The following is a 25,863-nucleotide window of genomic DNA, read 5'->3' as shown; positions in this document are numbered from 1 at the left end:
ACCAACTATAATAATGTGTTTAAACTACAGCAGATCTTATTGTAGTTCTGCCAAATTACTAAAAAGGTAATAAGAATGATGGTATAAAAAGGTACATCTGTAGTCAAAACATCCTTCAGCAATCTTATACCAAAAACCGAAATAAGGACAGTTATAGTAGCTAAATTTGTTGGAGAGCGTTGCTAGTATGTGACTATTTTAAATTGCTAAATTGAGCTATTAAGTGATGAAGTTAAATCAAAAGTAAGCACTTAGTATTTGAAAATTAAATGATTTAAGAATAATATAAACTGACATAATTTCTGTTTTTGATATAAGATTACAGAAGGATGAACTAATTGACTGAAAATGTTCAGTTTTCTACCATACTGACAACTTTTTTTTAGTCATTTAGCAGAACTACAGTTAGATCAGCTGTAGTTAAAACCCATTCTTAAAGTTGGTGTCGAAATCAGGTCAAATACAGTATGTGTGCACTATGCAGGGTGATAAAAAGATAATCCCAAGCACATTTTACTAATTCAAAACAGCATCTTTCTTAATAATTACTGTCAACATTGCATGTATACATTAATGAGTAATGTATAACATATATATATATATATATATATATATATATATATATATATATATATGTATATATATATATATGTACATATGTATATATATATATATATATATATATATATATATATTAGCCAAATTTTATTATTAATTTTATTAGCCAAAAATTAGATGTGAGACCATTAATGCAACTATCAGGAATCATGTAGTCTCTTGTATATATATATGTAGGGTGACGCAGTGGCCCAGTAGGTCACGGGTGCTCAGGTTTCCCTCACAGTCCAAAGAAATGCAGTACAGGTGAATTGGGTAGGCTAAATTGTTCTTAGTGAATGAGTGTGTATGGATATTTCCCAGAGTAGGGGTTGCAGCTGGAAGGGCGTCCGCTGCATAAAACACATGCTGGATAAGTTGGCAGTTCATTCCACTGTGGCAACACCACATTAACAAAGGGACTAAGCCCAAAAGAAAATGAATGAATGAATATATATATATATATATATATATATATATATATATATATATATATATAAAATATATAATCTATATATATAATTTTTCTATTTTTATTAATGATTCATTTTTAGTATCAACTCACGTCCATTTCCTTGCCAACTTGCCTTGTGTGACTTAAACTAGTTCTGGTATCTCAAGTAGATCTGAAGATATAGTGGCATGTTTTTTGTTTAGGTGTTTAGGTATGTTGTGTCAAATGGCACTGAATTGAGGAAATTGTAATACAACAAAAATTAAATGGCATTATGAAAATCACACAAAAATATTTAATATTAGTAGTTCATTTAATTTCCAACACTATTCAAATATACATTTATGTCATAGCACATTTGTGATATTAACAGGTCCGGCATGCTGTGTGTAAAGTTGACCAGTATTGAATTCATTGTAATTCACCAAAAATCACATTAGTAAATCATACAAAAAAAAAAACAAGAAAAAACAGTTGAATTTAAAATTCATAATTCATGTTCATAATTCTGAATGAGATTTCAGACAACTCAAAAAGCAATACATATCAAGACACAAAAATACTAAATTTAATGATAAAACAAATAAAATAATTAAACAAATTGCCATGTCCCAAACTTACTTAGTTTGTACACTAATATTGAAACATGTATACACTTCCGCTTTGGAAATATGAAAAGCTACACAAACAGACAAGCTCAAAATAATTCATACCTCAAACAAATTCTCACTTTTTTGTTCAAATCTATAAAAACAATCTAAGATTTTTTTTCACTTATTATCTTTGAGGAGAAGCCTGTGTCATTTCAGTTCAGAAGAAAACTTGCTGGTTGAATTAGAGTAACATTAAGTCAGAATTTACCAGTGGTATGAATAATTTTGCAATTGAGTGTATCACAAATTATAATGAAATCTTAAACAATTATTAATATTTTATGCTACAGATTTTTATTTCATGAGAACTTGTGGGGCTGTTTTTAAAAAAAGTCAAATGAGACAATGTTGTAACAGCTCCATTTTTACCCTTTAATTAATGAAATCCTTCTTATTTGTTTAATTTTGTCGCTCACATATCCATTTAAATGTGTTTTTACAGGGGTAATCCCCAAAGCCTAAAGGCAGATTAACGGCACAGTCTTCATCATTAGTGCTGGTACCACTTGGTTCTCCTGCTCCCCAGAACCTGCAACAACAGATCAGCATTATAGGTCTACTTTCTGTGTGAAATAAAACTGACTGTATAGTTAAGTCTAACTCGCCCAAAAGAAAAAGACTTTACTCTCCCAAAGCCTTCTTTCTAATTTCAATAGTATTTTAAAGGTTTATACAATTACATAAATGTATAAAATGGCTAGGCCAAATATGGTTGCAACGATGCACAGAGTTTGATAGAAGAGCAACTATGTTTATATAAATTTAAGGGCACACAAAACTTATGCTTTGACAGTTACCTCTGTTTTGGTCACAAAAAAATAAATAAAAACATCAGTTTGAAAGTAACAACACAAATCCTTTTTTCAATTTTATACGTAATGTGTGATGTAATGGAACATTTGTTTTATTTGTTTTATTAAAGCATCCACTTAAACTAGAATAAACAATTAAGTTCTACAAATGCACTGGTGAAAAACACTCTGTATTTGTATGGTGCACGTGATTACTGAACTCAAAGACCTGTACTGTAACCTTTTTTCCCGTTATAAAATACATACGAATTGTTAAACTAGTATTAAACAAGTTATTAAACTAGTAAGTGGGTAGTTGGATGAATAAATACATTCTAGACAAGGCTTTTTTATTTGTTATTGTTGTTTATTTATGTGTCAGTTTTGTCTTAACTAACTTAACCAATATAATTTTTATTTTTTTCTTGCAATTTAAGTACATTTTACTCTTTAGAACTTTTTTCTAGAAATTTCTAACTAAATTAAACACATTACATTTCTAATTAAAATTGCAAAATCAACACTTTTAGAGCTTCCAGAAATAATAAAAAGGCACAATCACAATATTGATCCGCGTGGTTCAATTACTCGTGTATCTGCGGGGTCTTAAAAAGTCTTACATTTCAAAAACACAATTTTAGGCTTTAACATGTCTTAAATTTACTGAAATATTTTCTTGTATGTCTTAAATCATTTAAAAAAGGTTTTAATTTTTCTTTGTTTATATAAAGCCACCTAATTAATTTAAAACACATCCAATCACCAACAACGCGTCTCAATAAAACTTTTAGCAAAACTACTCATAACTAATATTTATTGTTGTGCAAACATTTAGTTTTTAAAGAGTTATTTTTTAAGTTATGTTGAACATAACCTAGGCAGGTTAGGGTAATTAGGCAAGTTATTTTATAACAATTCTTTGTTCAGTAGACTATCGGAAAAAAAATAGCTTAAAGAGGCTAATAATTTTAACCTTAAAATGGTTATTAAAAAAATAAAAACTGCTTTTTATTCTTGCCAAAACAAAACAAATAAGACTTTCTCCAGAAAAAAATTAAATATTATCAGACATACTGTGAAAAGTTCATTGCTCTGTTAAACATAATTTGGGAAATATTTAAAAAAATTTAAATAAAATCAAAGGGGGGCTAATAATTCTGACTTCAACTGTATGCATACAACTATAAGGTCTGCTTGTTTTGAGACATTATTTAAAATATATGTCTAAGAAATTCCTAATTATTACTTTTTTTTTTTCTGCTGGGCCATTTAAAATCCTTAGCATCTAGTCCTGCATTCGTCTAAAATTTCATTCTTCGTGGTCTTAACATTTTTTAAATTTGACATGGTAAAACCTGTAGACGCCCTGATTACACTGAAAAAAATGGTTCATTGCAAATTGCAAACAGTTTATATAAACTGAATTTAAATATACAAATTAAGTTAAACATTACAGAATTCAACTTGTTTGTTTAAACTCAGCCCATATAAATTGTTTGCAATCACAAAAAAAGGTAACACTTAAAATAATGCTCCATTAGTTAATGTGTTTATTAACATTAATTAAGTATAAAGCATTAATTAATCATAGTTCAACATTAACTAATGTGATAATTAAATCCAAAGCTGTATTTGGTAACATTAGTTGATACACTAAGTTAACCTGAACTAATGTTATTTAACTTTAATAACATTAACTAAATTAACAAATATGAATAGATACTATAATAAATATACTACTAATGGTTTGTTTGTGTTAGTAAATACAGTATCTAACATTAACTAATGGACCATTATTTAATTAAGTGTTACCAAAATTGTAAATGTAAATCCAATTAATATTTTTATCATTGTAGGTTTCTTACCTAAAGCCAAAAACAACACTTTTACAGCTTCCAAAAATAAGAAAAAAAAAATTATTACGGTCACAATTTTGAAGAGTGCAGTTCAATTAGGTTTAAATAGTTAACAGGTTAAATATTTAAACCTAAATCAAATAAATCAATTCAATGATTTCTTACCCTGGGGACAGACTAGTGCCGTTAACCCATGTCCATGTGCCCTCCAACTCACTGTCAGTCAGACCAATCCAGACTGAATCAGAAACACCAATTTCTCTTTCTACAAACTCCTATTAATACAAAATATATATATAAAATATTTTTGAATTAACAAACGTGTGCATAAAACCAAACCAATTTTTTTAAACTTAAGCCATAGTTTACTGCTTGCTTACTGACACATTTTCCTTCACTCACTTGTTCCTCTTTACTTTCTATGATGATCAGGTCTGCTCCTCTCTCTTTGCAGTCTCGTCTGCTCTCAGTCCAGTTTTTCTTCTCAGATGAAATGAAGTAAAGACTGGATTGATTGCACCGCCATCCATCTTTAAACACAATCAGGTCAACAATTAGATCTTTATGCTTATCCGCACTGCTTTACGCAGGCTGGTTATAACAAGTCATACAAAGCACATTGCAAAAAAAAATCAATAATATGAATGTCCTTCTTTATTACCCATTTTATTAATCTGTTTCCTTAGTTCTTCCACTTTTTGATGTATTTTTGGATTTTCTTCCTTTAGGGCTTTGTTACTTTCTGCTAAATTTTTAATAACGCGTTGTAAGTTTTCTTTTATTTGTTTTAAGGTTTTTATCTCATTGGTGTGGTTTGTGTTTTTGACGTAAAACTCTTCAATCATCGTGTAGAGATTGACAGCCATCACTATGACAACAGTCAGCATAGCAACACACATCAGCACCAAACACACTGGAGCTGCTTTTCGGATCCTCAAATAATCTAGAACAGGCATGAAAACAGACAATTTTTAAACACTCATATAACTTAATTGCGTGTGTTTTAGTTTAAGTTAAATTAATGAAAGAGTGTCCCAGTACCTGTGTGTTTGCTTGTTTGGTGTCGTGAGGCGTTCTCTGCTTCTGTCCTGACATGGCGGCTTCTCACGACTGCGATCTTCTCCTCAACATCTTTTCTGTCCATCTTGCCTGTCTCATTGGCATTATCCTTCTTGTAGATTTTGGGTCTTTTAGAGGCCATTTTGTAAGGTAGTTGTGTGTGTGGATGGCACCACTGTGTGTAGATGCTGTTTGAGGCTCAACTTTAACTACACCACTGTAACCGCACTGAGCAGTTATATCCTGTCTACTTACAAATTTGAAAAAATGTTTTGCTAAGAAATGATAGAGATCTTTTTCCTTATCTGTGAAATGTTTTTTATTTATTTTATTTTTTTTAGCCTAATAGGCATGTAGCTAAACATTTAAACCAATATACTAAAACTAATTCAAATAAGTTGCAAAATTAAATTAAATTAAATTAAATTAAATTAAATTAAATTAAATTAAATTAAATTAAATTAAATCAGCTGTGTAAAACACATGCTGAATAAGTTGGTGGTTCATTCCGCTGTGGCGACCTCAGATTAATAAAAGGACTAAGCCGAAAAGAAAATTATAAAATAAAATAAAATAAAATAAAATAAATTCCGAGAGATGGGTTGGGCCGGAAGGTCTGTTGCGCACTGTGGTGACCCTGTGTTAATAAAGGGACTAAGCCCTAATGAATGAAAATTTAATTTAATTTATTTTAATTTTAAATAAAATTTGATGTTTGTTGAATTTTAGAACAATACTTTTTGATAAAATTTATTAAAATTACACTGAAATAGTATATTGTTTTTTAAAGTAAACCTAAAAAATGTGCACTAAAAAAGGTAAAACTTCTGATTATATCCTGTTTAATTGAATTCATTGCTTTAAAGCAAAAAAAAAAAAAAAAAAAATATATATATATATATATATATATATATATATATATATATATATATATATATATATATATATATATATATATATATATATATATATATATCAAATGAATAATCCCCTAAGTAAACTTAAAAGCATTAGTTTTTTTTCTCAAAGGAATATTTTAGCCGCTTTTCCACTATAGTGCTGAACCGTTCTTTAAACAGAACTGTTCCATTCTGTGCCAAACCGGGCCAGACAGCACGGATACGGTTTCATTTTCTACTGTCGTGCTGTGCTGCGACAAAGCTCTCAGGTCAGGTGACCGGCATAACCCACGGTGCATGCAACGCGCGTGGCTGTGCATTTATACTTCTGCGCACTGTCTCTGTCGGTCTGCATTAACACTTCCGAAACGCTAGTTGGCAGTGATGTGTTATTGTTTCTCTGTGTCGAGTTTCTTCGCTGCTTTTTTGCTTTTCCTGAACACTTCCGGGATGTACAAGTGGCTCAAACTCGCTCATTTTGAGGCAGGAACCGGTGGACGTGCAACAACTTTAACTATGAGGTAAACACAAAACAAAACTTACCATCTAGAGCTCCTTCACGGTACTCCACACTTGTAAACAATCGCTCGCGACATTCACACGGCTACCAAGCCGACCAATCACAGAGCTTACGCTACGCGTCGTTGCGACGTGTAGTTAAATTTTTTGAGAGGTGCACGTCAGTGACGGCGACGGCCACGGCGAAGGGCTATGCGTCAGCGCCGTAGCATATGCTGGTGTTTGACGCAGAAGTATAAATCAGCCTTTACAGTGCCGCTCCGTAAAGCTTGCAAGGAAAGTCTTTTGGACGGCCGACATTACAACACGCCGTTCTTCAGGTGGTGTAGCTGGTATTAAATTAACAAGCTCTCCTGGCTTTGAATTAAAAAGTGCAATTATTTCCTCGTTGTTAAAAGAGTCTCCAAGTTCGTGTTCCATTGATATAGTGATGTTGTTGTGGACTTTGGACATCGACGATGCTAAGCGTGTCTTTATTCGCTTTATTCGCTTTATTCGATGCGTAGCAGGAAAAAAAGTCAGCAGCGCATGTAGTCGCTGGCATGTCTCTCCCGCATCAGAGCGAGTTTTGTGCTGTGAAATACAGCGCTGCATGCAATAAACTCACATTCAGGCAGGCGAAGTAGGTCTGTATTCAAGTCAATGAAATAATAACTTTAATTAATAAAATATCTTCGTAAGAATGTGATGAGTTATTAACTTATCTGTCAGAGACTGCTCTATGGTTTTAAAACCCTTTTCAAACTGTATCGTTTAGACCTGGTTCATTATTTTATATTAAATGTACTGTAGTTTATTGAGAATGTCTGATGACTAGCGCGCTTCTGCTGAGCCAGCTGTGGTAGCTTAGCAACAGAGCCGCGACGTCAACACAAAGAATCTGTCGGCACAGTATTCCGAATTATTTTAAATAATTTAAAAAATTACATTTTTCATTTTTTAATCAAGTCAAAACTATAATTTAAGGGTAATGTATACATTTAGCTGGAACAACTTACATTCATTTTTTTATGTGTTTGTCTAAAGCAAGATTATACTTTGTTCTAAGGTTAAAAAAGATGTGTATATATATATATATATATATATATATATATATATATATATATATATATATATATATATATATATATATATATATATATATGTAGTGTCTATAATAAACAAAAATAACAAATAGTCACTGTGTGACTACAAAGTTCATTGTCTCATGATCAGCTGCAAAATCTCTGTTCACATTGTGGCTGGTGCAGAGACGGAGAAGGACACATATAGAACCAAATCACAACTTTTCAAGTATTTCAATCGTACAGCATTTATTTTGTGTTTCAGTCATTAAATAGACTCAAATACTATAACAATATCATTTATAGTTTATAAAATGCACACTGATGTCTAAGTGAAAATAATAATCACTTTTTAACAAAATGTTACAACATTTTTTTTTTTTACACCAGATGCAAATTGTCGACAACTTTTTTTTCCTATTCTTCCGAAAGGTTAACCAGCCTCTTAGTTTCAGGTTTTCAGAAGAAGTGGATGAATTAGGGGTTTTAAATTCATTGTTAAATCTCATCACTGCAGAGCAAACCAGTCATATCAGCAGAATCTAACATAATCGTTTAGCAATAATAAAACATTTTATATAATGAAATCAATGTGCTTACAAATTTATTTAGGCATACTATATATATATAGTCAGATTTCTTAGCCCCCCTGAATTTTTCGCCCCCCCTGATAATTTTTTCCCCCAAATTCTGTTTAATTTTTTTGACCACATTTCTAAACATATTATTTGTTCTGTAGACTATCGAAAAAAAAATGCTTATATGGGCTAATAATTTTTATTGGTTCATAATTTTTATTTTCATTAAAAATGGCTTTCTCCAGAAGAAAAAATATTATCAGACATACTGTGAAAATGTCCTTGCTCTGTTACACATCATTTGGGAAAAACTTAAAAAAAGAAAAAAAATCAAAGGGGGACTAATTATTCTGACTTCAACTGTATATATATACATCTATATATTTTATTACATAAACCAGCTTGTAATCATTTATTTAAAAATGTTCTTCTCACAGAGCCATTTAAAAGCATGATTGCATGGATAATCTGACCATCCAGGTGAAGAGTTTATAGCACAGTTTTCCCAAATCTGTCCACTGGGCTCTCGAGAATTCCAGAACCTGCATCAACAGATCACAATATCAGTAAAAACAAATATAACAACATCAGAGAAGAAACTAGAGTGTAAGTGTATTGTTGGAAACAGATTTATGACTTTAATTATACTCTCACCGGCCACTTTATTAAGTACACTGTACTAGTACTGGGTTGGACTGCTTTTTGCCTTCAGAACTGCCTTAATCCTTCATGGCATAGATTCAACAAGTTACTGGAAATATTCCTCAGAGATTTTAGTCCATACTGACATGATAGCATCATGCAGTTGTTGCAGATTTGACAGCTGCACATGCATGATGTGAATCACCCATCCCACCACGTCCCAAAGGTGCTCTATTAGATTGAGTCTGGTAACTGTGGAGGCCATTTGAGTACAGTGAACTCATTGTCATGTTCAAGAAACCAGTCTAAGATGATTCAAGCTTTATGACATGGTGTGGTCCTCTGCTGCTGTAGCCCATCCACCTCAAGGTTTGACAATGTTGTGCATTCAGAGATGCTCTTTTGCATACCGCAGTTGTAATGAGTGGTTGTTTGAGTTACTGTTCTCTTTCTAACAGCTGGAACCAGTCTGACCATTCTCTGATCTCTGGCATCAACAAGGCATTTGTACCCACAAAACTGCAGCTCACTGGATTTTTTCTTTTTTTCAGACCATTCTCTGTAAATCCCAGTAGATAAGCAATTTCTGTCCATCTGGCACAAACAACCATGCCACGTATAAAGTCACTTAACTCATCTTTCTTTTACATTTTGATGCTTGGTTTGAACTGCAACAGTTTATCTTGACCATGTCTACATGCCTAAATGCACTGAGTTGCTCCCATGTAATCGGCTGTGTTAACAAGCAGGTGTACCTAATAAAGTGGCCGGTAATATAATTTCTGTTATTCCAAGGTCTCTTGAAATTATTGATTCTGATTGACTGGAGATTGTGCAATTAAATAGTTAAATGTACAGTTAGTTCCGGTCAGTTTTGATCATAGTTTAGATCAGGTGTGCTCCCCCCCAAACTTTTAATAGTAACCATAGCAACTCAGTGACAGTTGCCAAAGCCTTAAGGCTTCATAGAGTTTAGATTCTCTACCCGAGCCCAGACTTGACCCAACCTGATCCACGAGCTTGGTCGGGCCAATATTTCCTCCTACTATCCTTGGGCCGGGCCAGGCCATAATCAAGCATTTGTCTTTTTTTATTTTATTTTATTTTTGTCATTACTTAATTAGCCTAATTGGGTGGAGATATATTCCATAATTAGAAATATTATGCTAATATCCGCTTGTTAATTGTAACGTCATGCGAAGCAGATTCCGGGTCCAAGCGCTCTATCAGACTGAATGGGGAGACTCATCAAATGTTAATAACAAATGTTTACAAAGCGATGTAATACTTTTAAAAATAACAATCACATTATATATGTCCATGCCTAATATTCGATGGCCAGAAAGTGATACATTTTTTATAAATTGGTAAAATTTTGGTGTTTTTGTGAAGCAGCAAGTCCAGAGACTGTTGTTTACATCATGATTTTATACAAAATAACTTTAAAGTGTGATAGGACAAATAAGTAGTCATAAACTAATATTTTCTCAATTCAATGAGTAGCGGCTTGGACCTGGAAACAGTATTCCATGCGTCACCGATACGTCACAACAAGCCGATTTTAGCTAAGTCGGCCTAACACATGTGTTGGTCAATTCGCAACGCATGTCTTGCACAGCAATGTCCTAGCTTCTGCAACAGCATCTCCTCTACTGGCACACATTCACACCGCATCTGCAAGCAGAGCTAAAGTAGCGTGTGGACAGTGCATATGCAGAGCAAAGGAGGTACATAGGCGTTACATATATGCATGATGTACGCTTATAGACCTAGTTATAATAATATTTATCCAATATAGTTATAATGATAATTATGCATCAAAGTATTGTGCAAGTTCAGCAAAACTGATACTAAAATTGTTTTACATTTGTTTTTGTAATTCGGGCTCGAAGCCTCGAACAAATATTTGTTGCATTTTTTAATCGTTAAAAAGTTAATTTGATTGATATTATAAAAATCAGTGGATCTTATTGATGCATTTATTGGTTAAAATTGCTACCTTTTGTGTCATTTAATGTGTATTTGGTCATTATCAATGCACTGTCACTTTAATTGAGCATGAGCAGTGGCCAAAATAGCACAGAAATGATGACGGCACAGCTACTTTAGCTCTGCTCTGTTGGATATTTCCTGATTGTTATTTTTAATAGAATGACAGGTTCTAAGTTATGTTTGTCAAAACTAAAAGTTTCATGCAGTTTGCTACTGTTTTTTGTAATAAATGGAATGCAAATTTCAGTAAATTACATTTTTCTCCTCCCCTTTTTGATCCGAACTGTGAGAATTGTGATATATTACAGTACTAATAATGTCATAACAGATCGTAATAACATTCATTCATTCATTTCATTCATTTTCTTTTTGGCTTAGTTGAATTATTAATCTGGGGTCGCCACAGTGGAATAAACCGCCAACTTATCCAGCAAATGCTTTTACGCTTTTTATGCTTTTTTAACTCTACACAGAAACGCCAACTGACCCATCCGAGGCTCGAACCTATTAATAATAATAATAATAATAATAATAATAATAATAATAATAATAATAATAACAATAACAATAATAATAATAATAACAGTTTGTCAGCTCATTGTGCATTTCAAATAATTTTATTGTTGTCAAACCTAAAAAGTGCAATATCTCTGATTTGTAGCTTGGCCCCAAGTGTAACATTAATGCACCAGTTGCAATTGGATTTTGTCTAATGCTGCATGAAACTGAAAGTGAAAATAATTTATTAGATATAATCAGTTTAATTTAGAGTTCTCACCTAGACATCATATTGGTGCCATCAACCCATTTCCAACTGCCCTCCTCATCACTGTCAGTCAGACCAATCCAGAATTCATCATTACGTGAAATCTTGTTCACAAACTCCTTGTAGGAAAAGTAAGTTTCAAAATTCAAAATACTGCACATATTCAGTTATGTACATATCCTCTTTATCACCCACTTTTCCACTCACTTGTTCCTCCCTGTTGCCTATAATGATCAGATCTGCTCCTCTCTCTGTACAGTATCTTCTACTGTCGGCCCAGCTTCTCTTCTCAGAGGAAATGAAGTAAAGACTGTATTTAGAGTACAACCATCCATCTGTAAGCACAACCATTTCTGCTTAATGCAGTACTCCCACAAACACTATCTTAAGAGTAATTTTTTTTTATTTACCTGTTTCACTAAGCTTCTTCCAAAGTACTTTTCTTTCATCACTGAACCGGTCTCTTTGTTTAGTCAGGTTGTCATTCTTGGTTAATAATCCATCCCTTTCCTTTGTCAAATTCCAGTTCTTGATGAGTAGCTCATCTCTTTCTTCTGCCAGGTCAGTAATATTTGTTTGCAATTGATATTTTTCTTTCATGAAGTTTTTGCTATTGATTTGAAACGGGTCGACGTTTGTAAAGACTTGGATACTCAGCACTATGACAGCAGTCAGCAGAAGAAAACACAGCAGCACCAAACACACTGGAACTGCTTTGGAGTTGCTGATCTTCTTTGAATCACTTCCTGAAGATGGTCATACATTAATATGTGTTTTAATATAATGTTGGCTAGTTTTATAATGAAGCAAGTCAATCACATTACCTTGTGTTATAATCTCATGCTGAGGTTCTATCTTAGCACTCCTCATAGTACCAGCATTGATATTGCCATAAATAGTCTTCGACATTTTCAGTAACAGTAGATCTGTTGTGTAAATGATAGAAGCTGTCTGTGTTCTTGTGTTTACTGAAGCTTTACTTCTTGCAGGCTAGTCTAAATTTTAACTATGGTAGTAGTCAAAGTATAGAAGAGCATTTCGGAAGTTCCGCCTGTGCTAATTTACATGCAGTTCTAGGTGCAGAAATAGTCGTGTTAAAATTCAAAGAACCGATCACATGGTATGATGTAGCTAGGTTTAGCGTGTCATTGCTCTGTTTTTAAAACTCCAGGGCAATGGAAACAGCCACTTTCATTTAAATGAGACAACTCAAGACATAAATGACACAGTGTAATATGTGAATGCATTTCCGTGGTTGTATGCAACTCATCAATATCTTTTTGAGCAACATAGGCATATTGTGAACATGTTTCCTTAAATACATTTCTTGAGATTGCGAATTATGTAGCCAGATATACATATGGCTGCATTCCATTTTTAAAATGAACGGTACGGGGTGGTATGAAGCCATTTCTTTTCGCTCTTACCAGCTGACCGCTTACCTCCGTATGGACGGCTTTCCCGCTGTTACCAGTTTGTCCAGTTAGCTTACTATATAAGTCGGTGGACTTGAGATGCAGAGAGCAGTTGACCACTAGAGCGAAGTTCGAATTTGGTAAATAATGGTTCCTGAAAGCAAGTAAGACAAAAACAGAATCCAAAAAAAATGTGAGAATATGGTAAAATATAAAAACAAGGTAAAAATCAGGCGAAGGCTTTTCTTTTTCTTGATTGCTTTTGTAAATTGTTGGTTGGGTTTAGGGAGGTGGGTGGTTAGGTCAGGTCAGTCAGTCAGTCTTTCAGTCAGTCGACAGTGGCCTCTGGTGGATTTACATGAGAAGAACAAGCATGAATGGCACTCATGAGAAAAATTTTAGATCTCAGAAAGCATACTCTGGTGGATTCACCAAAACAAAAACTGTAAAAGTCGTCGCTCCTGAGCCATATTTGGCGGTTGCCAGAAATGTATATAAAGCTACGTTTTTAGAATGAGTCTGGTTTGTATTGAGAGTTTCTAAGTTTTAAGACTGTGAGCCAGCGACCTTCTTGATCATGCTACCCACTGCGCCACCATGATGCCCAATAATTTAAAATACTTCTTACATTTTTAGCAACCACAGAGAATCAGGACCTTGGCTTATCATCTCATCTAGAAAACAACGCTCACTGAGCAGTATAGAGTCCCCATCAATCTATTGGGGCATTAGGACCCACACAGACCGCAGGCTGAGCACCCCTTCTGGTATTACTAACACCACTTTCAGCAGCAATCTAGCTTTCCCAAGTGGCCTTCCATCCAGGTACTGACTGGGCGCAACCCTGCTTAGAGTTGCAGAGAGCTAGCTGCCGGCTGTTCACCCTGTCTGGATGTATACTCATGATAATTTGTCATTGCAAAAAGTTTTTATAACTTTGAAACTTTAAACTTTTTTTTAAAACTTTTTTTTATATTACAACTTATAATTTTAATATTTACAGACTAGCCTATTTCATTTTTATTCATTATTTATTTTTTGTTCATTTTTTCACTTATGCATTTATTTATTAATTCTTTTCTATATTTGTTTATTTGTTTATTTATTAACTTGTTTTTTATTAATTAATTTATTTGTTTATTTATGTATAGTTTAAACTAGGCTAATAATTATTGCTTTCCATGTGTTGTTTACTTTACATGAGCCCGTCTTCTCAAATGTTTATAATAAAATACCAGAGTGAAACTGATCTGAGATGTATGACGTTTGAACGGATGTGACCCTCAAATACAAGTGTGAAATATCAAGTACCATTAGCATCACCAAAGAGAAGTGCTAAATTAAGCATTCTTGATTCTGTTCATTTTTCCACATCCTCATTTTAAGGTCTGTTTTAAGTCAAAGAAACCTATAGTCCCACTTCTTTGTGTTCTAATTTACTGTTTTATGTTCAATCTTTCCCACTAAGATGACTCATTTGTGGTCTGGGTTAAAACAGCTCTCTTTCAAGAATACCCTTTTATAATGACCAAATGTTGAGTGTACGTTTTAATTTACTTATTTACTGAACTCATTTTGCAAAATGTTTTTTGGTAACATTTTGGTGCATGTTTGATGGTAACATTTTAAGGTGATGTAGTTACATGTTCCATCCACTTACTATAGTAATTACAATGAATTATGCATAAATAACAAGACAAGTAAATAAAAGGGTGAGAATGTGGTAAAATCTGAAAACGTGGTAAAAATCAGGTGAGGGTTTAAATTTTTTGGATTGCTTTTTCGATTGGGTTAAGGGATGGAGGAGGGTGGGTCAGTCGATTGGGCATTCATTCAGTCAAGCAGTCAGTCGACAGTGGCATCTGGTGCATTTACATGAGAACAGCAGTCATGAATGGCACTCAAAAGAAATTTGACATCTCGAAAAGTGGACACAGCGGCCTCTGGGGGATTCGCAAAACAAAAACTGCAAAAGAAACATACTGTAGCTCCTGGGAGATATTTGGTAGTCTCCAGAAATGTATTTAGGGGTACATTTTCAGAATGAGCCTGGGTTGTAAAATTCCCAAAAGGAAAAATAAATGAACCAAAATGCTCTAAATAAACAGGAGTCTGATTTATTTCTCATATAGAGAATTGAAATGAATTCCTCATTTATTAAAATCTGTCAGATGGATGAAAAAAAGTTATAATATTTCAATTATTTCACATTGGATGGACAATCCAATGGGTAATTTTAAAATGCTTTAGCTTCTGTTTTATTTTTTTCTGAAGCTATAGGCCCCCTCTTTGGCAAAATTACCAAGTTATTTGTGCATTGAGGCCCTTTTTGAAACAAACTTTCCAAACAAGACCATTATAATTGCACCTATAGATATGACTGAGGATTGCATCTTGTTATGTGAGCAGGCTTTATTACTAAGTTATTTCCTACCATGAAAAAAATAAGCAGTCCAGATGAACCACACTGTTCTGGCGTGGCAGACCTTGCCAAATAAACATTTCCAAAAAAATGTGCTATACTTTAGGAATAGTAAGCATACTTGCATGCATTACATAATCATACAATCCAGATGGATTTTGCTGAATAATCAAATCAGAGTTAAACCACTTTCTATGCTACTATACTGACTCTTGTTGATATAAGGCCAGTGACTGACAAAGAATGTAAAGTAGTTGGTTCTCACCAATTAACTTAAATATTATTTTTCTATTTTGTGTTTCTGTGGTGACCATGTGGTTTTGATATAATTCATCACTTCCTAATTAAACTAGCAAACAAAATGTAAAACTATACTTATCATGTGTCACTAGAGGGCACTCAAGCTTTTTAAAAACTTCACCAGCCATTCACCTGTTCTACACTGTGGCGGCGTTCCATTGCCGCGATTGTTGGTAGAGCAAGCAAGTTTTGTACGTGTAAAGTCAGAGTCCGTAGGCAAAATAGATGCAAATAAAAACGTCAATATTTTCCAATCAACATAATTCCTTCACCAATTTTCCTTACTCTATAATGCACACTTCTCTGTTACCTTAAGTTGTTATGTTGAATTGAGTTACAGTCAAAAACTGTGTGCTTCCTACCAATGCTCTCTTCCTCCATGCAGTGAAGCCACAGTTATATAGCCTGGTACTGACACCTTTTGGCCAATTGCTCCTACATACACTTTCTATAAAGCTGTGGTCACATTAGACTTTGAGCATGCGATATACTTCCATTCATACGCACGCAAATGCGTCAGACCGGAAATGCAGGGTCATGCATTAGGTTTCGCAGTTTGCTGCAGTGCAAAATTCAAGCTTGGTGAACTCTAACCTGCGAAATCGCGTCACTTGACTGCGTGAAACCAATCGAGGATCAAAACATGAAATCTCTTAACAGAAATTTAAAACATGGAGCAATCGCTCGCTTTTTTTAAATGTCTAATGACCTTGTTTAATCCAACCCCTTTTCGCAGCGCCGCACAATAGAATTTCGCACACACAAACTTTAGTGTGGCCGCAGCTTAATGCTTTGCAACTCACAGCTGAAACAGTTTACTAATCTGCACACACACATGCACAGCTGCAGATCATTGACACTGATTACACACATTATATAAAAAACACCGCTCACATAAACACAATAGTGATGGTGAAATGAAGCTTTCTGAACCAGTAAAGCGCTCGATTTGAAAAAGGTTCGTTACTCAAAACTTTCTAAATCAAAGCTCGATGAGGACTTCTGCTAGTTAAGGTTTTGGAAAGCACTGTGTTGCAAAAATGTCAAATGTTCACAACTGATCAACTCATTCATGTACAAATACAACAATTAACAGTAATAAAAACAAATTACTCAATAACTGTAGTTTTTACAAATAAGGTATGTTACATTACACCACCGAGGACTGTAGTAAATCCAAGGTATTCAAAAGTGTTTACATTTTTCATGTCTCAACTAAACCTGGAAATGGGGATCAAACCAGCGATTCCTGCATGGAAGGCGAATGCTCTAAGGAGGAGGCTATGTGAGTGATGCTTTTGGCCTGCACTTGACAGCTGGTCTCCGTTAAACACTATACTTTGATGTGAAGTGGTTTTCTTTAAAAATAGTTGTAAAAAATACACTAATAAACTTTAGGATGGTTCATAAATTATATACTATAAATTACTATTGCATTTTAGTTTAATTACTGGTGTGTGGGACCAGTGCAGTGCTTTGAAACAGTAGAAATGTATGTAATCGACGCCATAATCTCTCGCTATACACTTTACTAACCCATGAGGTTGTTTAAACCTTTGAATCAAAATTCGAAGCAGTCAGTGGGTAAAGGCGTAAATGAAGCTTCGGACGTCACTGATCACGTGATTATGGCAAAACGAATCAAGCTCCGGTACACTGCTTCACTGCAAGATGTATCGTTTTTTTGATACATGCTTCGAAGCCTAGGCGCACAATGTCACGTCACTAACACACAATTCCTCAGCCTTTTATTACTGTTAGTGTGCACCACCCAGCATTTTCCTGTTTGTTGTATTTACCTGTTTTGATTTTGGACTGATTTGGAATTTTGAAGTGCTTTCTGCCTGCCCTGACCATTGTCAGTCTTTTTGGATTACTCTATTGGATTAAAATTGACCTTGTCTATCTGGCCGTCTTTGTCTAATAAAGCTGCATTTGAAGCTTACTTCATTGTCAGCACACTTGATAGAATGTTTTTTTTTCTTTCTTATGTACAGTTTCATCATTTGTATATTTGTGTTTTTATTAGCTGATGTAATTTTTTAGATGCTATTAAAGAGCCCCTATTACACTTTCATTGTCTTATAATATGCATTTACTTTACCTAATTATCCCAGCGACTCCCATATGAATCGTTCAGCAATTTATTTGTTCCCAAATCCCTCCTTAGCGCGAAGCTGATTTGCGCTGATTGGACTGCTGACAGCCTATTTAGATTGGTTGACAGCATTCAACGTGAGACAGAGTGAAATGCCCAGCAACAATATTGAAGTAGTCAGTGTGCATAGTGTATGTGTGAACATACCTGCCAACACTCCTGTTTTTCCCGGGAGTCTCCTGTATTTTAGACCCATCTCCAGCCACCCACCAAATTTGTTATTTATCCTGGAAAACTCTCCTATTTTCAACCACCAAATAGTATATTGCTCTATTCTTAACCATGACACACATTTAGTATTAATCCACACAGTGGCAAAAGCTGAACTATTTTGAACCTTGACTGTTGCACGTGTGCAAGATCAGCTGGAGATGGCCATAGCAACGACAAACAGCAGTGGAACGCGAGCTCACAAACGCATTAAAATCCGTAAACAAAGTGGCATGCATCGTGTTTTCAATGTGGCATTAGATGTGATATGAGAATTTAAAGAGTTAACCTGATACAGTACAAGTGCTTACAAGTAACAAAACACAATTAAATACATAATTTGCAAGCTAGAGAAAACAAGGAGGCAACCATTTTAATCACACTTACTTACATTTGTGAAATGGAGGAAGAAACTGATCCATGATCCACTGATCCATGTACTGATTAAGTTCCTGTCAAACTCTGACAAAGTCCCATACATAAATAGTCTTTTCTGATCCTTCCTTTAACAAAAAGCAAACGAATCCCCTGTTGTAAGCGTGTAAATTCCAGAAGCACTTGTCAGAAAAATGATGGGAACAGCACGAGGTTGGGCTATAATGCTGAGATATTTTTGCAAAAATAAACCTCAACCACTGACTCTTCACAGTTTTATCTTTGGGTAGAGAAAATAACACCAACTTTCCTTACACTTCAAGTAATATCCAGCTGAGCACAGCGTCTTCATGACTTGATTCAACCAGGATATGCTACAATGTTTGAGGGAGGGGCTGCAGGTTTAAATTTTCCAGGGTTTGCACGCACAACAATTGGGCGGGGCTTAAGTTTCGTATAGATGTCATGCCGAAACGGCTAAAGACTCATTATCAAGATGATTCATTTGAAGCATTATGAATATACTCTTTTATAAATGAATCAATAGTTTAAAACACTGTGCACTTTTAGATTTAAGCCTTAGCTGGATATTTAACTTCACTAAAAGCTGTGATACACACTACATGGAAAGTCATTCTCAAAAACCCATAATATTGGCTCTTTAAAAATTTGCCTAGGCAGGAATACAAATCTGACCTGAGGTCTGCGGCTACGAAATGCTTTTAACTTTATTAATTTGTAGTTACACTAACATGAAATAAGGTTTATATGTCTGCTCAGTCAGGATATAAATATTTTTACAAGATGTACAATAAGTCTCTGATGTCACTATTGTGTAAAGTTTCAGCTCAAAATACCTCATAAATAATGTTTAGAACTTTTTGAACCTGCACCTTTTAGGTTTTCATCCTAATTGTGTTGTTTGGTGACTGTTGCTTTAATTTGAGATTGTGTTCTTTTTAAAGAGGGCGGAGCTGCAAATGTCTATGTGTCAGTATAGTGGCAGATTCAAAAACAAGACTAACGTCTTATGCTAATTAATGAGTGATCGTCTCTAATGTGTTTCCCCCTCTGATGACACAAAAAAAGGGAGAATATTACTCAAAGTGTTTCTGCAGACCATTTTATAAATTGCAAATATAAAAAAAAATTAGGGCTGTCATTTGATTAAAAAAAAATAACCAATTAATCACACTTTCTTTGTAATTTTGTACAATTTTCGTAATCACGAAAAGCCATATTTATTGCTGAAATAAAAACACAGGCATGTTAGTACCATTTGAATTTCAAAACAATCAATGCCAATAACAAAGAAAAATTATTTCCATGTTGGATTGTAAGTGGACTAAAAAAAAAAAAACAATTTGTACTCATTATAAAGTTTTATTGTGAGCTGAAAACATTATTTATAAATCAGAAACAATTTTGCTTAGTCCTCTTTAACATTTAGCCAGTTGCTAAGACAGTCCAGTCTATTGACATTATTAGGGACTGTGGCCCTTTTCTTTTAAATGATGTGAGGTGAGAGTGAGAACAGTCTCTCACAAGCAGAATCAAGGGGTACATTAAAGGCACATACCAAAGACTATAGACTTCTTACAGGGTCCTACACTGTCAGTAATGTTAAGAGCTGCTTGGAAACGCACACACACACACACACACACACACACACACACACACACACACACACACACACACACACACACACACACACACAGAAACAACGTGCACAGTACAGCGGTCACGGTGAGCGACTCCTTTTAGATTCATCAACACACACAATCGCGTTCATCAAATTTACTTAAACTAAAGGCTGGTTTATACTTCTGCATCAAGTGACCGGCGTAACCCACGGCGCATGCAACGCGCGTAGCTTTAAATTTATACTTCTGCGAGCTGTCTCTGTTGCTCTGCATCAACATTTCCGAAACGCTAGTTGGCACTAGCAACAGTATTATAGAAGTTATTTTCAGTTTAGTAAATAAAATAAGTGCAAGAAAACACCAGCTGATTAATATAAAAAATAAAAAATACAACAATACAACTGTGTACAAAACGTTTTGCTTGATACATGAAATTAGATTTGCAGTGTATTTTAGAGATCTGCTATTAATGGTGGTCATTATTAGAAAAAAAAAATCCAAACCTCGAAATATCAGGACTAACCAAAGATATGTATGAAGAACTACATAGGCTAAGTTTACTTTTTAGGATTGGTGTTCCACAAACGAGGATGATCATTTTAAGGGTCAGTGTCGTCTAATGTTTGAAAACCCCTGCTTTAATAATCCTGACGTCTTTGGACAACTAAGGATTTTCATTAGGGTTGGCATTGTAATATTAACCATTGAAAACAAAACATTTTTGTTGCTTAACTGGTAACTGGTAAAATATTTTTCTCACAGATCCATTGATAAGCACCATCACATGCAACATCAAGCCATCCTATTAACTCAGGGTGCTTTTTTAAATGGGTCACAGCACAGTTCTCTGTTTTCCGTCCATTGGGCTCAGTTATTGATCCAGAGGAAGCCCAGAACCTGCATGAACAGATCAACATTAGGTGTTCAGTGCTGCTGTATGATACGATACTGGTCGTTAGAATCATTTAATAATTAATTTATTAGATCATAAACCAGTTTAGTTTTAGGATTTCTCACCTAGACGTCAGATTACTACCATCAACCCATTTCCATATTCCCTCTTTATCACTGTCAGTCAGACCAATCCAGAATTCATTGTTACTGGTGATCTTCATAATAAAATCCTAAACAGATGAAACAATGCAATATTTATTTAATCAACAGAAAATATATAGTACACATTTCATCTGACCATCTCTCACTTAGCTTCTAAACACCATAAACACACACACACACAATCTCTCACTCACTTGTTCCTGTTTGTTGTTTATGATGATCAGATCAGCTCCTCTGTCTTTACAGTCTCTTCTGCTCTCAGTCCAGCTTTTCCTCTCACTGGACAAGTAGTAAAAGCTGGATTGATAGTAAGCTGTTAAGAGAACAAGCACAGTTATTAGTTTTACACACAAGGTAATGTACAATTACATATAATATACATTAAAGCACAAGCAGCACAACTTAGCATTAGCTGCAGATTATAGACATTTACCTTCCTGACCAAAAACCTGAAGTTGCTTTATTAGTTGGTCTTTGTCCTTCAGGAGGTTTGCGTTCTTCTTTAATATCTCATTTCTCGCTTTTGTAAACGTAGTAATCTTGTTGAGTAGCTCATCCCTGTCTTCTTCGAGGTTGGTGATGTTGATTAGAACCTTGTCTTTGATTTTTGTGAGATTGATGATGTCGGTTAGTAGCTTGTCTCTGTCTTCTGTAATGTTGGCGATGTTGGTTATAAGCTGGCGTCTCTCTTCAGCAAAATTTGTGTTGTTTGTATAGATGAAGACACTCAGCACTATGACTGCAGTCAGCAGAAGTAAACACAATAGCACCAAACAGACTGGAGCTGCTCTGGAGCTTCTCTTCTTTCCTGAATCACTTGCTGAAGATGGCAGACATTCATATAAATGGTTATTTATCAGACAAAACCAAAAGCATTGATGTATTTTAGTAACATGTTGCGGTGCACTCATACAAATGTTATGACTTGTGCATAAGCCCCTACAAATTAAAGGTGTACAAGTCAATAAACAGCTGGTTTGTAGTTGATTTAAAGTACTGTCTCACAGTAGTTTTTTGGTTTAAGATCTTTAAAGAGAAGCACGTTAACATCACTGCTGAGAAACTGACTTCATTAAAGTCTTCTCCTTATAAGATCTCATTTTACATGCTTATTTTATGTATTTGACTAATCGAATTCATTGGCGAGCCACCCAATGATGGTTAAGCCAAATACATCTAAACCTAATAGTGCATTCGTGTTCGTGTTTGTACCTGTTTCATTTCTGAGAGAGCATCTGTCCATCTTCGGTGTTGGATCATAGTTCACAAGTATATTGCCATAAATTGGCTGAGCCATTTCTATTCCACTGGTCATCTATAAATAATGGTTTAATGTGGTCTTTGTTTCTACTCTCTAGTTCTGTGCTATTGAGTCTCTAATTTTAGCATTTGAAGCTAATGTGTGGCAAACATGCAAACATATAAGGCCATGTGACATCCTGTATCTGTTCACGTGAATACAGAAAAGTCTCACTAAAGGTTTCCATTGTGGTTGTGTGGTTACTGTAGATGTAGCTTAATGGTTACCATAGCTGATAAAATGAGCACAGTAAAATTATTCATGTGGAAAAGTCATCTTACTTTATTTCTGTATTTATTTTTCATTTATATTTATTGATCATAAAATGCATCTTTATAGTGCTAAACATCTGTTTTTATTGCCTTATTGTTTCTACTTATTTAGGATAAATGAAGCAATGAGAATAGCAGAACAGAAGTGATCTGAGGTCAGTGTGTAAAGTCCCAAATTATGTGAGATGTATGCACAATGACACCATAAAGTAAAGCTTTTGAAACTTTACAGACTTGTGAAGTAATTGCACCTCAAATTTGGTAGTTTTTTTATTATATATATATATATATATATATATATATATATATATATATATATATATAATAATCTCTATTGTTCTTACAAAATTAAAACAGTTCCTAACTATTGGTTTTGAGCCAACTTCAGACATATTTAAGTATAACAAAGTGTTAAGTCATATCACTTTTTATGGGGTTTCTCACCAAATAAATACTTTAATTACTGCCAAGAGCTGTAAACTACTTTTATTTTGTAATCCACTCTTGTGTACAAAGCAATAAGCCTGGCAAAATGATGAACACTACAACAGTATTATAGAAGTTATTATTAGTTTATTCAATAAATTAATGCAAGGTAGCGCCAACTGATTTCTATGAACAAAAAAACTAAACTGTGTAAACAATGTTTTGCTTCAGATGTAAGATTAGATTTGCAGTGTATTATACAGATATGTGATTAATGGTGGTCAATATTAGAAAATGGCAATCCTCTGAAAATTAGGACTGACCAAAGATATGCATAAAGTGCTACATAGCTTGTGTACAGGATCGTTGTTCCTCACATGAAGTTGATCATTGTTAGGGTTCAATGTCATCTAAAGTTTGAAAACCCCTGCTTTAGTGATCCTGAAGACTTTAGATAACATTTTAGAGGCACTTTATTAAGGTTGGTGTTGTGATTTTAAACTTAACATTAAAAACAAAACATTTTTGTTGCTTAAATGGTAACTGGTAAAATGGACTTCTCACAGATCCATTGATGAGCATCATCACATGCAACATCAAGCCATCCCTTTAACTCAGGGTGCTTTTTTAAATGGGTCACAGCACAGTTCTCTGTTTCTCGTCCATTGGGCTCAGTTATTGATCCAGAGGAAGCCCAGAACCTGCATGAACAGATCAACATTAGATGTTCAGTGCTGCTGTGTGATATGATACTGGTCGTGAAGAATCATTTATTAGATCATAATCAGTTCCGTTCAGTGATTTCTCACCCAGAGGTCAGTATACTGCCATCAACCCATTTCCAATTTCCTTCTTCATCACTGTCAGTCAGACCAATCCAGAATTCATTGTTACCAGTGATCTTCATAATAAAATCCTGAGCAGATGAAACAATGCAACATTTATTTAATCAATAGACAATATTCACATTTTATCTTATCTTCCACAAACACACACAAACGCTCACTCACTTGTTCCTGTTTGTTGTTTACGATGATCAGATCTGCTCCTCTGTCTTTACAGCATCTTCTGCTCTCAGTCCAGCTCTTTGTTTCATTGGACAAGTAGTAAAAACTGGATTGATAGTAAAACCATACAGCTATTAAAAAAGTTCTGCCATTAGTATATTTGTCCCATTTACAATCCCACAGCTGTTACTTACAGTAGATAAAGTACAGTTATATAGAGTATACACTGAAGCATTGCAAGTCTACAAGCTGCACAAATTTGCTGTAACTGCAGATTATAGTCATTCACCTTCTTGACCAAAAATCTGAAGTTGCTTTATTAGTTGGTCTCTTTCCATCAGAAGGTTTGTTAGCTCATCTTTGGCTCCTGTGAGGTTGCTGATGTTGGTTACTAGCTGGCGCCTATCTTTAGCACAGTTTTTGTTGTTTGTATAGATGAAGACACTCAGCACTATGACTGCAGTCAGCAGAAGGAAACACAACAACACCAAACACATTGGAGCTGCTCTGGAGCATCTAGTCTTCATTGAATCACTTCCTGGAGATGACAGACATGAATATAAATGTTTATTTATTGAACAAAAATGAAAGTGTGTTTGTATTTTTACCTGTTTGATTTCTATGAGAGGACCTGTCCATCTTCAGTCTTGAATTTGTGTTTATGCTGGCATAAATAGGCTGAGACATTTTTATTCTGCTGGTCTTATAAATAATGAATTAATGCGGCCTTTGTTTCTACTGTCTAGTCCTTGAGTCTCTAATTTCAGCATTTGAAGCTAATGGGGCAAACATGACAACATATAAGACCATGTGACATCCTGTATCTGTTCACATGCATACAGAAAAGTCTCACTAAAGGTCCCCATTGTGGTTGTGTGGTTAGATGTAGCTAAGTGGTTAGAATGGAAGTTAACATGAGCCCGGTAAATATATTCATGCGAAAAGTCACCTTGCTTTATTTAGTTAACATCAGAAAATACACCATTATAGTGCTCAACATTAGTTTTTTTTATTTTATTATTATTCATTTTAAAGAAAAATCATGGGAAAAGCAGAGCAGAAGTGATTGAAGTCAGTTTGGTAAAAAAAAAAAAAAAAAAAAAAAATTATCAAAATATATCACAAATAAATAGTAAATTCTAAAAATAAATAAACTCATTAGATTTGTCTCATTTCAGAGGCTGCATTCTCTGAAGGATGTAAACTTCAAAGGTGAGTCCTTCGAAATCCACACAGGCCGAACTGAGCGTTTTGAAATGAGACAATGTAGAGGAAAGATCTCGCCACCAGGCAATCATAACAGCTGCCATTAATAAGCTGTAATAAAATTTTAAATGATTTTTTTCTCAAAAGTGATTTTAAAACTTATATTAAGCGATCTGAAGTCAAAATAAGGTTTATAAAACGGG

At 34.3% G+C, this 25,863-nt stretch overlaps 5 protein-coding genes across 28 annotated transcripts in view; 1 reads left to right on the top strand and 4 right to left on the bottom strand.

Moving 5' to 3' along the window:
- The window catches only part of cadm2a (cell adhesion molecule 2a), an 877,490-nt gene that overhangs the window by 543,735 nt on the left and 307,892 nt on the right, over nucleotides 1-25,863 (top strand).
- On the bottom strand, nucleotides 1,120-5,746 carry LOC101884526 (CD209 antigen-like protein C). Its single transcript, XM_021472270.3, has 5 exons — nucleotides 5,393-5,746; nucleotides 5,013-5,294; nucleotides 4,754-4,881; nucleotides 4,517-4,626; nucleotides 1,120-2,233 (listed from the first exon to the last, which is right to left on the bottom strand). The coding sequence occupies exons 1-5, from the start codon at nucleotides 5,550-5,552 to the stop codon at nucleotides 2,104-2,106; spliced, it is 810 nt and encodes a 269-aa protein (XP_021327945.1). The 5' UTR covers nucleotides 5,553-5,746; the 3' UTR covers nucleotides 1,120-2,103.
- LOC110438855 (C-type lectin domain family 4 member M-like) lies at nucleotides 8,119-19,128 on the bottom strand. 2 transcript variants are annotated; one of them, XM_073914737.1, is made up of 6 exons: nucleotides 18,767-19,128; nucleotides 13,313-13,439; nucleotides 12,281-12,616; nucleotides 12,078-12,205; nucleotides 11,883-11,989; nucleotides 8,119-9,012 (listed from the first exon to the last, which is right to left on the bottom strand). In XM_073914737.1, exons 3-6 carry the CDS (start codon nucleotides 12,468-12,470, stop codon nucleotides 8,883-8,885), a joined length of 555 nt encoding a protein of 184 aa, XP_073770838.1. In that variant the 5' UTR covers nucleotides 12,471-12,616; nucleotides 13,313-13,439; nucleotides 18,767-19,128; the 3' UTR covers nucleotides 8,119-8,882. The 2 variants fall into 2 exon arrangements, with proteins under 2 accessions (XP_073770838.1, XP_073770837.1); XM_073914736.1 differs by lacking the exons at nucleotides 13,313-13,439; nucleotides 18,767-19,128 and adding an exon at nucleotides 12,695-12,867.
- Nucleotides 19,961-22,846, bottom strand: zmp:0000000937. 2 transcript variants are annotated; one of them, XM_073914729.1, is made up of 5 exons: nucleotides 22,662-22,846; nucleotides 21,883-22,257; nucleotides 21,644-21,762; nucleotides 21,411-21,517; nucleotides 19,961-21,290 (listed from the first exon to the last, which is right to left on the bottom strand). In XM_073914729.1, exons 1-5 carry the CDS (start codon nucleotides 22,762-22,764, stop codon nucleotides 21,122-21,124), a joined length of 873 nt encoding a protein of 290 aa, XP_073770830.1. In that variant the 5' UTR covers nucleotides 22,765-22,846; the 3' UTR covers nucleotides 19,961-21,121. The 2 variants fall into 2 exon arrangements, with proteins under 2 accessions (XP_073770830.1, XP_068074684.2); XM_068218583.2 differs by having other exon boundaries at nucleotides 21,883-22,269; nucleotides 22,662-22,840.
- LOC137496619 (hepatic lectin-like) lies at nucleotides 23,336-25,859 on the bottom strand. The gene is made up of 5 exons (XM_073914741.1): nucleotides 25,063-25,859; nucleotides 24,744-24,992; nucleotides 24,458-24,585; nucleotides 24,257-24,363; nucleotides 23,336-24,148 (listed from the first exon to the last, which is right to left on the bottom strand). The coding sequence occupies exons 1-5, from the start codon at nucleotides 25,139-25,141 to the stop codon at nucleotides 23,980-23,982; spliced, it is 732 nt and encodes a 243-aa protein (XP_073770842.1). The 5' UTR covers nucleotides 25,142-25,859; the 3' UTR covers nucleotides 23,336-23,979.

This window comes from Danio rerio, chromosome 10 (assembly GCF_049306965.1).
Source record: "Danio rerio strain Tuebingen ecotype United States chromosome 10, GRCz12tu, whole genome shotgun sequence".
Taxonomy (NCBI): Eukaryota; Metazoa; Chordata; class Actinopteri; order Cypriniformes; family Danionidae; genus Danio; species Danio rerio.
The sequence above is the reverse complement of the archived record's forward strand: the minus strand, read 5'-3'. Positions and strand labels throughout refer to the sequence as shown.

Excerpts from the sequence above, each read along its gene's own strand:
- LOC110438855 (XM_073914736.1), bottom strand. The coding sequence starts at position 12,779 with ATGTCGAAGACTATTTATGGCAATATCAATGCTGGTACTATGAGGAGT. Across the intron at positions 12,206-12,280 it reads GAAGAAGCTTAGTGAAACAG|ATGGATGGTTGTACTCTAAA; the intron begins GTAAATAAAAAA and ends TTGTGCTTACAG. Across the intron at positions 9,013-11,882 it reads GGCACCAATATGATGTCTAG|GTTCTGGAATTCTCGAGAGC; the intron begins GTGAGAACTCTA and ends CTGTTGATGCAG.
- LOC137496619 (XM_073914741.1), bottom strand. The coding sequence starts at position 25,141 with ATGTCTCAGCCTATTTATGCCAGCATAAACACAAATTCAAGACTGAAG. Across the intron at positions 24,993-25,062 it reads CTCTCATAGAAATCAAACAG|GAAGTGATTCAATGAAGACT; the intron begins GTAAAAATACAA and ends TGTCATCTCCAG. Across the intron at positions 24,149-24,256 it reads GGCAGTATACTGACCTCTGG|GTTCTGGGCTTCCTCTGGAT; the intron begins GTGAGAAATCAC and ends CTGTTCATGCAG.
- LOC101884526 (XM_021472270.3), bottom strand. The coding sequence starts at position 5,552 with ATGGCCTCTAAAAGACCCAAAATCTACAAGAAGGATAATGCCAATGAG. Across the intron at positions 5,295-5,392 it reads CCAAACAAGCAAACACACAG|ATTATTTGAGGATCCGAAAA; the intron begins GTACTGGGACAC and ends TGCCTGTTCTAG. Across the intron at positions 4,882-5,012 it reads GAAACAGATTAATAAAATGG|ATGGATGGCGGTGCAATCAA; the intron begins GTAATAAAGAAG and ends TTGTGTTTAAAG.
- zmp:0000000937 (XM_068218583.2), bottom strand. The coding sequence starts at position 22,764 with ATGACCAGTGGAATAGAAATGGCTCAGCCAATTTATGGCAATATACTT. Across the intron at positions 21,518-21,643 it reads TAAACAACAAACAGGAACAA|GATTTTATTATGAAGATCAC; the intron begins GTGAGTGAGAGA and ends TCATCTGTTTAG. Across the intron at positions 21,291-21,410 it reads GGTAGTAATCTGACGTCTAG|GTTCTGGGCTTCCTCTGGAT; the intron begins GTGAGAAATCCT and ends CTGTTCATGCAG.